At 43.1% G+C, this 13,144-nt stretch overlaps 2 protein-coding genes across 6 annotated transcripts in view; one reads left to right on the forward strand and one right to left on the reverse strand.

Moving 5' to 3' along the window:
- Window positions 1-2,863, forward strand: part of cerkl (CERK like autophagy regulator) — a 25,153-nt gene extending 22,290 nt beyond the window's left edge. Inside the window, exons 16-17 of the transcript XR_013295846.1 lie at window positions 2,091-2,139; window positions 2,505-2,863. The gene's annotated coding sequence lies outside the window, so the exon portion shown is untranslated. The remainder of the gene's footprint in view (window positions 1-2,090; window positions 2,140-2,504) is intronic.
- The window catches only part of itga4 (integrin alpha 4), a 13,776-nt gene extending 6,987 nt beyond the window's left edge, over window positions 1-6,789 (reverse strand). For 2 of the 5 annotated variants that reach the window (XM_077579235.1, XM_077579234.1), the window contains exons 1-9: window positions 6,654-6,789; window positions 5,109-5,291; window positions 4,908-5,023; window positions 4,686-4,795; window positions 3,951-4,083; window positions 2,697-2,764; window positions 1,638-1,767; window positions 320-405; window positions 142-204 (exon numbers count right to left, since the gene is read on the reverse strand). In XM_077579235.1, the coding sequence (XP_077435361.1) occupies window positions 142-204; window positions 320-405; window positions 1,638-1,767; window positions 2,697-2,764; window positions 3,951-4,083; window positions 4,686-4,795; window positions 4,908-5,023; window positions 5,109-5,287 (885 nt within the window). In that variant the 5' untranslated portion in view covers window positions 5,288-5,291; window positions 6,654-6,789. Of the gene's footprint in view, window positions 1-141; window positions 205-319; window positions 406-1,637; window positions 1,768-2,696; window positions 2,765-2,855; window positions 2,989-3,178; window positions 3,271-3,950; window positions 4,084-4,685; window positions 4,796-4,907; window positions 5,024-5,108; window positions 5,292-6,653 lie in introns of those variants that run through there. The other 3 variants (XM_077579239.1, XM_077579236.1, XM_077579237.1) reach the window with 3 other exon arrangements.
- Window positions 6,790-13,144: the final 6,355 nt, after the last annotated feature.

A 13,144-nucleotide genomic window follows, 5' to 3' on the forward strand; every position in this document is an offset into this window, starting at 1 on the left:
AACATTAGTGCTCCACAGTTGAGCAGCCGTTGATCCATGATATCGATCTTGTACTCTAACTTTGACTTGTACTTAGTTAGCATTAGCTCTAGCTGTTGTGGCATGTTTAGAATGAAGTCCTCAAATGGCGTCAATTGTCACCTCTGTTCCCGACACGTGAGCTAGCACACGTAGCATGTTGCCATCCATTGAGAAGATGAACACCTGGGAGTAAAAACAAACAAACAAACAAATATATATATAAATATACTGTATACACACACACACACATTATTATTATATTTACTTTTTTAATGTTTTTGAATAATAATTATATTACTTTTCCCCTCTGGTTGTACTGCGGGGCACCTCCCACCACCTCCAAGCTAGCAGCATCCAGGAAGTGGCCCGCGTCCACTGAGTAGCCTGAAACATACAAAAGTGTACAAAATTTTATCTAACCCATAATGATCCTAAAACCTGTGTCCTGAGGCTAAAAATGACCTCATTGGTAGCATCCCTTGGCAAATGATTAACTACTAGCATTATTAAGCTAATTACTAGCAACCAGAGGCTAAACGTAAACCTACTTAAGGTAATGGCTACCATCCTGAAGAGAATTACTAGCATTTGTAAGCTAATTACTAGCATCCTTCAGCTACTACAGAACTACTAGGCTAGTAGTCGTCGTGATGAACGCAAACACACAATAACAAAATTAGCATTAGCATCAGTTGATATTTAGTAGGGTTAATCAATACTATTTGTTAGCTTTAGCATTACCATTAGTTGCTAATCACATATACTAACATTAGTGCTCCACAGTAGTAGCTTAAAGTTGCTAGTAGTACTAGCAAGCTAATCACTAGCATCCTGAAACGGATTACTAGCATCCTTAAGCTATTTACTAGCATGCTTTAGATCAGTGGTCCTGGAGTACCCCTGTCCAGCCCGGTTTCCGTGCCTCCTAAAGGCAACACAGGTGTTTCAAACGATCAGCTAATCGGCAAGCCGTGCCTGAAGCCTGATAACGATCCTCAGCTGCCGGGCTGGGGAGACGTGATGGAAAACGGGCCGGATAGCGCGACTCGAGGAGATAAATACTGCTGAGGCCAAAAACAAGTATATTTCAAGCAAAAGAGAGGGCGGGGCCATGAACGCTGACGTCAGATGGAGGTTTGTGATCAGAGAAATCATGCTGAAAAGCGCATATTCATGACCAATATTGATATCAAACAGTCAAACACAGATCATCTTGCGTCTTTAGTATGACATTAAAAAATAGTCAATTGTGGTCGGGAGCTTTTGGAATACGATTTAAAAAATACAAATGCTGGTCTTGTCAACAGTAGCCTTCGCTAACTAAATGGTCGTTTAAAGTTTGTTCCCATGAAAGGCTTCAGAGTGGCGGGCTTAGTGGCCTTCGCCCTCAAACGCTACTAATGTTTAACTTGATGTCAACAGCGGTGACGTCCTTGAACGTGTCTGTTAGCATGTGTTAGCGCAACGCTAAAGCCCTCGCTGTGTACTCGGCAAACTCATGTGACATGTCGGGGCCAGTTCCGTCCCATAGCAGTGCTTCGGTGACGCCTTTTGATGTGAGCCGCCGCCATCTTGGAAAAGCCGCACTGCGCCAACGAGCTCGGCGGTTGGCTCACCCAAGTAGCTTCCGAAGCCCACCGAGCCGTTGTCGTCCAGGTAGACGGACATGACGCCGCTGGACGTGTTGAAGACCAGCACGGAACCCGTCCAGTACGACGTCCCCGGGGCGCCCATGATGATCAGGTCCTGATGTCACAAAGAAGACATTTTGGAGACCGACGGACTGGAAGGGATCGGCTGCCGGGCCCGTTTCCAGCATCCGACCTGACTTCCGACATTCGCCCATCGTCGTGTGCCTTGTCACGACGATGGGCGCAATCAAAGTTGCCGCAAAAAGTTGACACAAAAGTTTGTTTCCGTTGTGTAGAACTCAGCAGGATCACATGCGGCGACAGCCAAAACACACGTTTGCGACGACTAAAAAGCTTTGTGAAAAGTGACTTTTGCGACAAGACTGCCAATGGGCTTCTGATGTCCAAATATGTTGATTGATTGATTTTTTCTTGCAGACGTACGAGTATAAAACGCAGTGCGAGCCATTCGGACTCATCGCCAAACGTGAGTAACATACGCTACATTCAGTTCAGTCCTTTTGTAAATGAATTCTAATTTTTTACTTGAGTATTTTTGTTTGTCAAGAACATTTATGTCAATACATTGACTTCAGTAAAGTTTGTGGGACACTTGTACTTGCAAAATACTTTTCACTTTACTCGAGTACTTTTGTTACGAAACCGTAATTTGGCTGCTTCAAAGTTACTTGAGTAGTTTTTGTGTCTAAATTGTACTTGTCAGATTAGTTTTAACGTTGCGTTCTTTTTTCTTGTACTTGAATATTTTGTTATGAAGAAAAAGTACTTTTACTGCGTTCCATTCTGATGGCTACTTTTTATTTTGACTTTCTTTTTTCTGTGGTTTGTCAGGACGACTTGTCACGTGACTCTGTTTGGCCAATCAAGCAGCAGCTGCTTTCATTTCTGTTCTTTGATAAAGATGAACATATGATTGTTTTGGGGAAATGAATCCGATCAATTGCTGGCCAAGATCTGAGCTTTCTATGTTTGTCAAAACTCGGCGTGCACGAGACGTTGCCGGTTGCGCGCTGTTGTCGTCACCTGAGCGAGTTGGTTGGACATCCCAGCCTGACAGGAGCCGTACTCCTCGCCAAACTTCCTCTGGTGGTCTGCAACGCACACACGCGTCAAAAGCTTCTTCGCAGACGTCCGCTGCCAAACACATCATTTCACGAAAGCAGAGAAAACGGCGGAGCCTGCCTTTTTTTTTTCTTCTCTCAATTAATCTCTTCCGAAGACCGAAACATACAAAATGGAAAGATGGAAATCTTGTCAAGTAGACGCCCGCAAATAGATCAAGATTCTCTCCGATGCCGACAACACTGCCACTCATTTGACAGTTCTGGACTTTAAAACCACATCCACGAACAATAATAAATGTAAAAAATTCTACTCTGTAGCCGTTTGAGGCCTGTTTTCAGTCCGGTTTTGTACCAGCCACATTTCGCTGGAACGATCATGTGTGGTCTGCGGCTTGGTCTTGTTTTCTCGCCAAATTTGAAGGAAGCAAAACAAAAGCCGACCTAACGAGACGAGCTTCAGTAGCAGCCGTCGCTCCGATGATTACGACTTTTGCTCTGAGGGAAAAAAACATCTCAATGCAAAGTTAACACTTGCATATTTAAGATCATGGATAGCATTGTTAGGCTAACTAAGACAATTACTAACATGGTGAGGCTAAAAACAAGGCTAACCACTAGCATCCTTAAATTACACTTATTACTAGCATGGTGAAGCTAAAAAGACACTTAAGCTAATTGTTAGGATCATTTAGCCAGTTACTAGCATCCATAAAGTAATTATGAGCATCTCTATGCTAATTACTAGCATTCTTAAGGTAATTGCTAGTATTCATAAACTAATTACTCGCTTAACTTTCCAAACTTTCTGTCATATTGTGCAAAAAGGCGTCAGTAGACTACAATGGCAATTTTGAGCAACAATTTGCGGTCGGCACTGGCACGCATTACATCCTGTCAATCGTCAGACCTAAAAAATAAAAGCTTTTCAGTTGAACGACACTTTGTTTGGCCTGTGGTGATTTATTTAACAGTCACCGCCTTCAAACTACTTTGTGCTCGTTTGTTGCGCGTCTGCTAACCAAGACGACACGTGGACAAAAAAAAATGTGGTGAAGTGTGCTTTTATTTTGAAGGTCTGACAGGATTTTATACCAATGTCGCTGTCTATTCATCACATTTTTTTTTTTTACACACACAACTTAACTACTGTCTTTTCATACAGACGTATCTTCACTCTGTATGTGCGCGCGTGTGTGTGCGCGCGCGCGCGTACCTCTGTAGCAGGGTATGATGGCCTGCGCGTGTGTGAGCTTGTCGTCATAGCGATAGCAAACCCCGTGAGGCAGTTTGTTGTTCTGCACGTCGTTCCGGGAGTAGAAGACGTTCTTCCAGCGGTGCGCGCACGCCTGCACGCAAACAGCACACACACACACAAGAAAAAAGTTTGGAAAATACATTTTAAAAAATGTCATTACAAAAAAGGAATGAATTAATCATTAAAATGAACATATAAAAATGGCTAAAAACAAAAATAAAGAAAATGTAATATAAGAAAAAATACAAGCAATATAAACTAAAAGTTGATTTAAATCAATCAATAAAAGGCAAATCAAGAAAAATAAAATGATGTATACATATCCTACATCATTAAATCAATAAATATCAAATCAACATGAAACCAAGCACAACACCAGCACAAAGACACACGCGCACACAAAAAGTCATGCCACGCGTGTGCGTGCGCACCCGCAAGTGCGTGAATCTCGTGACTGACACGCTGAGTGTGTTTGTTGTGTTTCTTGGATCTTGTCAGCTGTGGGACATTGAAAGAGCAGCGGATTGTAACGTTGTGCTTGACATTCGCCTCCAACAACGCGGCGCTCGCGGCCCCCCCAAGGACCACATGATGTGGTCCTTGGGGGGGGCTCTTCTCAAAATAGCTCATTAGTGACGGCACATTGTGATTTTCTGGGAATGCCGCAGAAGTCATTATGCGCGGTGAACCAACCAGGACGTGTCCTCCCGCTCCGCCGTGCTCGCCGGCTTGTCGCGACAGGCTGACGCCCAACCACTGGTGGGCGCTCTCACCCTGGCACGTCTTCCCGCAATGCGACACGTCTGCACGCACAAACAAACAAACAAACAAACAAACAAACGGGAGGATGTTTTGTGAGATGGCAACGTTAGACAATTTTGGGGAATGGAAAAATGCAACGGAAAGATGAATTACCGGCGGGCATCAGCTGGCAGTTTTGCTCATCTGTTGTGATGGCGCAACGGTAAACGCCGCCCGGAGACACCGAAGAAGAAGAAGAAGAGTTGTCCACTGGAGCTCCCACCACCAACCTAACGCACACGCACGCACGCACGTGTGTGAGGCTAACGGGCAGACATGTTGGCATGTGAATTAGCCCCGCCCCCGCCCGCCCACCAGCTGTGCTTCCCGTGCCGGTGGAGCAGCACCGAGTATCCGAACATGGACGCGGGAGCGCCGGCGAAGCGCACCGTCTGGTCCACATCCAACGTGTACCCCGAGACCGGGGCCGGGACCCGGACCAGGACCAGGAGCGCCAACAGGGCCGGCCCGGCGGCTGCGGGACGCGTCGTCATCTCTCTGCGGGACGTGACAAACGGAAGCCGGCTTGATTTCCAGTCAGGACGTTTGCCGGCTTCCTGACGCCGACTCAAATGATTCCAAAGTCAACACGGACCAAGAATTGATACAAAGCACTTGACGGCAAGAGGACAGCAGAAGGTCAAAGGTCGCTTATAATACAATGTCCAAAATGTGTTAGAAAATATGTGAAGAAGGAAAAATGGGCAGGCCACAAGTGGTCCAAAATGAAGTGAAAAGGAATTCTCACAAGTCCTCCGCAATCTTTACGAAGACGACTTGCATAAAAACATGCTTTGAAGTTCAATCGTCAAGCGGCTTCGTGTCGAGCCTTTTAAGATTCCATTCATACTTGCATAAATACTCACTACATCGAAAGTGACAGAAAAATACTCCTATAGTGCATCAAATGTATTGAAATACTGCACAGCACTCCTAAATAACACACACTAAAATAAACTTCAATCTTCTGAAATATGATGACAAAATACTCTTTCTAAATGTGAACGTAAAGTATTGATCACTTTACTGAAATGCTCCAAACTACATTGATCATCTCTTGAAGTACTTCCTACCTAAAGTTACCAACAGGCCTCCTGAAATGGGATTAAAAGTTGAGAAAATATACTCCACAATTTATTGAAGTACTCCATTACTTGCACGAGTAAAATTAAAATCAAGTTAAATCACATCGCAATACTTTTTCTTGAATTTGAATTTTTTTTCCATGACGTCATTGTCAGCCATGCTTTATTATTGAATTAAGCGAGTCCACTTGTAAAAAGGCAACATTTCATTCAAATTAGAAGCGCAAATCTATTTTTTTTTTTCAAAGTTGTGACTCAGTAAGAATGAGGTGTCACATGTTATGAAAAAAAAAATCCCTTTGGGGGCTCACGTGCTTCAAATGGGATGATTGAAAATACACATTTTTGGAACCGGATATTCAAGACCAATATTGATATCAAACAGTCAAACATCATCATCATCATCTTGTGACTTTAGTATGACATTAAAAAATAGTCAATTGTGGTCGGGAGCTTTTGGAATGCGATTTAAAAAATACAAACTTAAGCGGACCAACTGATTTGGAATGACGTCACACACCTGCCCCACGTGTATATCATATTTACTTTCATGAATGAATGAGAAATAATTGAACACGAAACGGTCCAAATGTTCTTCCATCAAGTCGTGTTTTGGTTTGTTTTTGAAGTTCCATGTGAGTTCGTTCCAATCAAAAGTGTCTCGGGTGGCTCACGCGGGACTAAAAAGAGACTTTTTTTCTTGAAATAAACAACAACAAAACTTTAGTCCAACTTGTGATCTTCTTGATATAACGCGCGCGCACGCGTTCGTTACCTCTCGGTTGTCGTGACGTCCCGGTTCGCTTTTTGCTTCCTCTGGCTTTCTTCCCCACAAGTTGGACTCCAACAAAGTTCTGATGGTCGCGACGACCAGATAGTCAGTGTGCGTGTGCGTGTGCGTGTGCGTGTGCGTGCGCACGCGCGTCTGTTGAAGCGAAATGCGCGGGGAGCCTCCCTCTCTTCATCTGCGCGTGCGCGCGCCCATAACGGCGTTTCCTCTCCTCCCCCGCAGCGCGCGCGCGCGCGTGTGCAAAGCGCGCTGCCACCTCTTCACACGACCGTGCCAAAGTAATCTGATTACAAACATCGCAAATGCTGCAGTCCGCGTCAGTGAAAAAGTTGCAAGAGAAACACAAAAGTGACTTCCTCAAGTCGTCCTTGAAAAGCGAGCGAGCCCGTAAAAGTCAAAGCACGAACTCTTATCTACTGTTCAATAACTAGTTTGATAAATATCCTTAAGAATACTCAGTAATTGAAATACTGTATACTCGGAAAATGTTTGCTTGAAATGCTCCATACAGTTCCATAGATAAATAGTGTGTAGTTACTCGCATATTGAGATCATTCAGGACATTCACACCAAAACTACAGTTACATAAATATTCTTCAATCTATTCCGTAATGTGACATACCACAAAGGTTCCGTAAAGTTCTGACTAAATACAAGCCTTAACTTATACATATAAGATATAAAAAAGAAAATACTACTAAATGTACTGTGACACTCTCTAAAGTTACATCAATACTCTTAAATAGTGTCCAAAGTTAACACCTGTAAGACCAACCAGATCCATTGAATTCAGGGGCGGAGCTACATGGTGGCCACCCCCATAGCAAAGGGGAATTTTAGTATGCGTGATTTTTCTTCATGATTATTATTATTATTATTATTCATGTTGTTCATTTTATTATTATTGTTTTATTTTATTATATTATTTGTATTTATTATAAAATCAAACGGGCCACCCCGATGAAAATGTTCTGGCTGCGCTCCTGGTTGAATTCATTCTGAAAATGTACGTCAATACTTGGAAGTCAATCGTAAAGATGTGATTGAGATCGTTCAGGAAACTCGGCAAAATATTTTGTCAATAATGAATTCTAATACTGGCGGATTATTCCTCGAGATCCCCTATGCAGCCCGGTTTCCCCTCCTCCAACACACCTGAGTCAAATGATCGGGATCGTTGTCAGGCTCGCTGATGATCATTTGATTCAGGTGTGTTGGAGGAGGGAGGCCGGATGGCGGCTCTCGTGGACCGGACTCGGTCGAAATCCGTCTCTGAGAATTCATCACACTTTTGTCGCTTCATTGAAATCATGTGGTTCGGGTCCCGGTCCAGGTTCCGATTTGGTACCAGCATGGACTTGATGAGCACGGAAGCGGAGAGGAGGAAGTCATGCGATTGTAAACAAAGACCTTCCCAAAATGGAGTCAAACAACGTGTCAAGTGCGCGCGTGCAGACAGGAAGTGAGACGCAAAGCGTTTGTTGGCATTTCCTGTTGCGGGGCGGCCCCACGTGACGGTGCGAGATGAAAAGATCAAAGGTACCTCACAGGGCAACGCGGCGCCATACAAGGAAGCCACAAATATAGCCCAGCTCACTTCCTGTTTACTTTCCGCTCACTTCCTGTTCACTTCCTGATGCAACTCTTCTTTTTGTCGCAAATACAAACAAAATAGGTTCAATCCCATTTCAGTCATTTTCAAAATCAAACCAAGGGCAGTGGAAAATAATAATAATAATAATAAAACAAATAATAATCACATGTACAGCCAAATGACACCAGTTTTGTTGCATTTTTGCTATTTATAAGTAAAAGCGAAGATTTCAATTCAATATTTGGTTTTGTTCTAAAGAAACGACATTTGTGTATAAATTGTTTACCTGCAGTCAAATAATATTGTTGAAGCAAAAATCAAAAACATTATAAAAAAAACAAATCATATTTAATGTCAGTGACTTCCTGATGAAAATGGGCAAAAATGTTGACCAACCATTTTAGAAGTTAAATCAGATGTTTGCAAATGTCTTCTTCAAAAATCATCGGTCCGCTTTTATGGACGAGTCCTGCAATGGCGGACGCAAGCGGCTGAAATGCAAAAAAATAAAAAATTCAAGTTCAACAATCCATGGATTAATTGTCACAATTGATGAATCGATGGACTGCAGCATTTGACGTCATCTCGAACAAAACTTTGTACTTCTGCGTTTCCCAAGCAACATCCTGGTCCCGCCCACTCCTGATTTCAAATGAGGTCACGTGATGATGTCACAAGTCTCACAAACACAGGAAGCCAAGTATGTGTTTAGTCACTCAAAATCATCATTCTGCCCTGCAGGAGGTCTCCACCTCAAAAGATGTTTTACATCTTGGATTCGTCCCAAAAATACACGATGACACACGCGCACACACATTCACACACACACATTCACACACACACACACTGACAGTGTCCTGATGGTAGCAATTAGCAGACGTTATCATGGCCTGGAGACATTACAAGCTGTTAGACCCCCCCCCCCCCCCCCCCACCCACACACACACACAGACACAGACACACAACTTCCCCCCCACCAAGCCCCCCTCCCTCCGCCAAGGGACATGTGACTCCATCATATACATCACTGAAGAAATATTTCCACTGTTTTAAGAATGCCCTACTTACACTCTATATACAGTATATTTATGTGTGAGAGAGGAAGTCGCCACGAGAACATGGCCATATATGGTCAAACACGCTCACAGGCTTATCACTGGTCTGGATCTGATCAGACTAATCAGTAGTCAATAGATGTGAAAAAGAGCGGGGCCACAGGCTATTAGCTATTAGCATTCCTTAGATAACACAATGTCCTGCTGATGCTTGCTGTTAGCTTCATGTTGCTAACGTAAATGTTAGTCTGCGCTGTAATTGCGGCTCTTAACAAGGTCAGTTGATGCTAGTGGCTAGCCTGATGATGCTAGGCCCTATACAGTATGCATACTAGTAGCTAGTTAGCCGTTAGCTTGGGGTTGATGCTGACAAAGGATGGCTAAGGATGCTGGCGCATTCCAGAAGGCCGGGAGGTCGGCAATGTCCCACCGGGAGACCGGCGCGTCCCCCTTCAAAGCACTCCCATCAAACGTCAACAAAAAACATGGCCGCCGAGCACACTTGGCTACTTTGGCTTTGTTTTCTGACTGCGACGACGGCGGCGAGCCGAGCGACGTACAACACTGACTCGCAAACGTTCGCTCCGAAGCTAGTTGTTAGCGTCACGATGCTAGTTGGTGCGTGTGTGTATAAATGCATGTGTGCTTGTGCATCAGTGTGGATATGCGTGTATGGGAATGAGTGTGCGTGCATGTTGACGTGAGAATGTGTGTGACAGGAAGGTGGGGCGGGCTTGCGGGCTTGCGGGCGGGCGGGCGTTTTCGGGAGGGAGTTTCATGCTGAATGTTATCTTTCAGTGGTTGCGACTTGCTTATCTCGCGCTACATAAACACACGCACGCGCTTGTAACGGTCATTTCAGCACTTCCATCCGTTTCTTCTTCTGTGGTGAGCTGAATTTCTTCATTGAAAACACTGAAAACGTGTTTTTCTTTTGTCTTGCATCAAAACATTTGTCGTCCACGCGAGCCGCAAATCTCTCAAATGTGCTCCTTCTTCTTTGCTCTCCGTTGGCGTTTGGCAAAGCATCTCGACGGCGCCACCCGCTGCTCTGGCAAGGAAACCAACGTGTCTGGATGGCAACCGCATGTTGTGACGTTTTGCTGGCGCCATCTAGCCGAGCGGGTCGGAAGTGCACTCGTATTTCAAGACAAAAGAATTGGAAGGGAATGTGCCTTCAATTACACTTTGAGGTCTTTTCTTGTCTTTGTTTATTTTATAAAAAAGTAACTCAATTCAACTCAAAGTGTCAATCACAGCCGTTTAGATTGTAGGAACACAAGTTTAAGCACTTAGTAGCTTATTTTACACATGGACCATGTATAAAATAAGAATGTTTCTGCACTTCAAAGTTGTCTTCCTAAATCCTAAATGGCTATATTAGACATTTTAAATGGATTTTTTTATTTAATGGGGAAAACCATTTTTTTCAAAAGAAATGAAGACAAAGTACTATTTATCTTTCTTTCTTTTTTTTCCTGATTCTGAAAATCCATCCGATCCGAACCGTGACTTTTGTGATCCGTTGCACCACGAGACGGAAACAATGAAATCATCCTCAGTTCGTATTGTGAATCGTGAATGACTTCAACATGTGACACTATTTATCAAAAAAAGTCATGTTAAAAAAAACACCAAAAATATTAAAAAAAAATAAAATACTTAAAAAATCATACATTTATCTTTACAAAAAGTATATTTTGACAAATTTACCTAAAGAGATATATTTCATCAAGTCATAAAAAAGTGGTCAAGTAGAAAAAAATAAAAAAGTTGTTGTAGAAAAGTAAAAAAAAAAAAAAAAAGCAAAGAAAAAAGCCCCAGCAAACTCCACATTCAAAACAAACACACAGCGCTGATGATGGACTTTTTATTATTATAATTTTTTTCCAAACTGAAGTTGTTGGATTTGTCCTGGTGTAGGTCAAGAACATGCGTTTCAGTCCCTCACGTCCTGGCACAGGAAAGATGACCCGTGCGTACGCGTTTGAGTCGCGCTACGTCAGCATCTTGTTGACGTGTGGAGCAACACGTGTGAAACACTTGAACAAACGCCCATGCAAGCGTGGGAAAAGCTGCCAAAGCACAAAATGCAGGAAACGTGTCAAAAACGCCACATCAAATATTTGACACATCCCTTTTTGTGCTTATTGTCACCAGGGGGCCGTCAAGTTGCGGTTCGAGTCAGAGGTGGGCTGCATAATCCTAATGAATAAATAAATAGGAATGGGAAGAAAATCATTTCATTGGCAGTAAATTCACATGAAACGCATCCTCCGCTGATGTTTAGGTGTCTTATTCTGTACTTCTAATTCTGTTCAAGCTAACAGCTAACCAGCAAGCTCAAGCTTACAACTAGCCAACTCCCTAGCTAGCTCCCCTGGTGTTCGGTTACCTGCTAGGGAGCTCGCTAGCTAGCACCTGCGGCTAAAGCCAAATTGTGGCAGCGTTTTTACTTTCTAGACCTGGATTTGCCACCTCTGTCAAGTACAATCACCGGGCTAGCCACTAGCATCCTCCTGCTAACAACAAGCGCCGACCATCACGGCAAGAAGTAGCATCCTTAGGCTAACAACTTGCGCCCTAAAGCTGACAGCCAACCGGCATCGCCCCAGCAGGCCAGTCACAACAATTAGCAAGCTAATGTTAGGCTAATAACAAACATCCTCAAGCTAACAGCTGGCTTGCTCAGACTTACAGTACAACAGTACATCCGCGAGCTAACAACTAGCATCAGCAGACATCAAAAACAACTTATTTATATAACAAATAGACGTACACGATGCAATTTCTATCAATCAACACAAAATGCTTTTGCGTGCGTGTGTTTGCGACAGCGCTCCCCGCATGGTCACCTTGCCAGAAGCGGAAGATTCACTTCCTGCCCGGCACAATGGCGCTTGTTCCAGACAAGAAGGGATCAAGGATTCTGATACAGGAAGAGACGAATGCGGGTCAACGAGCGTGCGTACCATCGGCTGGGTTAGCAGTTAGCGTAGCGTAAAGTCATGCACGCGGACGCTTTTTCATTCGCGAGGTCGTCTTTGGCATCTTACGGAAACGGAAAAGTTGAAATTAGGCCCACAGCAATCAAACTCAAGGCCCGGGGGCCCAGATCTGGCCCGCGACTTCATTTCAGGTGGCCCACAAAAGCAAATTGTGTGTCGACTTCTGGTTTCTTGCAATTATTATTTAAAAAAAATTAAATATCCTTTTAAAAAGTTGTAAATTAAGAAGATTAATTCTAGGGACGAGGGAAAGGTTGCATATTGCTATTTTAAAAAGAAACCTCAAATTTATTAAAATATAGTATATTTCTATCAAAAAGTTGTATATTTCTAGCCTGGCAAGCCACACCCACTTTTGACTGCGATTTGGCCCGGCTCAAACCTGTTTCTTTGTTGCGACATATTCTTCATGCGCAACGTCACACTTCGGCGCAGGAACGAAATCCGTCCTCTTACTCAAAACATTCAAAATTAAGTTTTTACCGCAACAACGACATAAATCATTCATCGCTACTGTCTCTCTTCGTCCACTGCTGTTCATTAATTGGCTTCCGCACGTCACTTTTTTATGTCACGCCCTCTCTTCGCTGATTGGTTCTTGCTGAGTCCGGGTCCCGGGCTAGCATATTTCACTCATATTAAAATAAGGTTTTAAAATAGTTTTAAACAAAATTGTGTGCTCCCGCAATTTTGTTATTTTTATCAATTAAGTTGTATAATTGAACAAAAATAACTAACTAAATAAATAATTTATTTATACTATATACATATATATATATATATATATATATATATTTATTTATTTATTTATTAAATAAT

The sequence above is a fragment of the Vanacampus margaritifer genome, chromosome 11 (assembly GCF_051991255.1).
Source record: "Vanacampus margaritifer isolate UIUO_Vmar chromosome 11, RoL_Vmar_1.0, whole genome shotgun sequence".
NCBI classification, from domain to species: Eukaryota; Metazoa; Chordata; class Actinopteri; order Syngnathiformes; family Syngnathidae; genus Vanacampus; species Vanacampus margaritifer.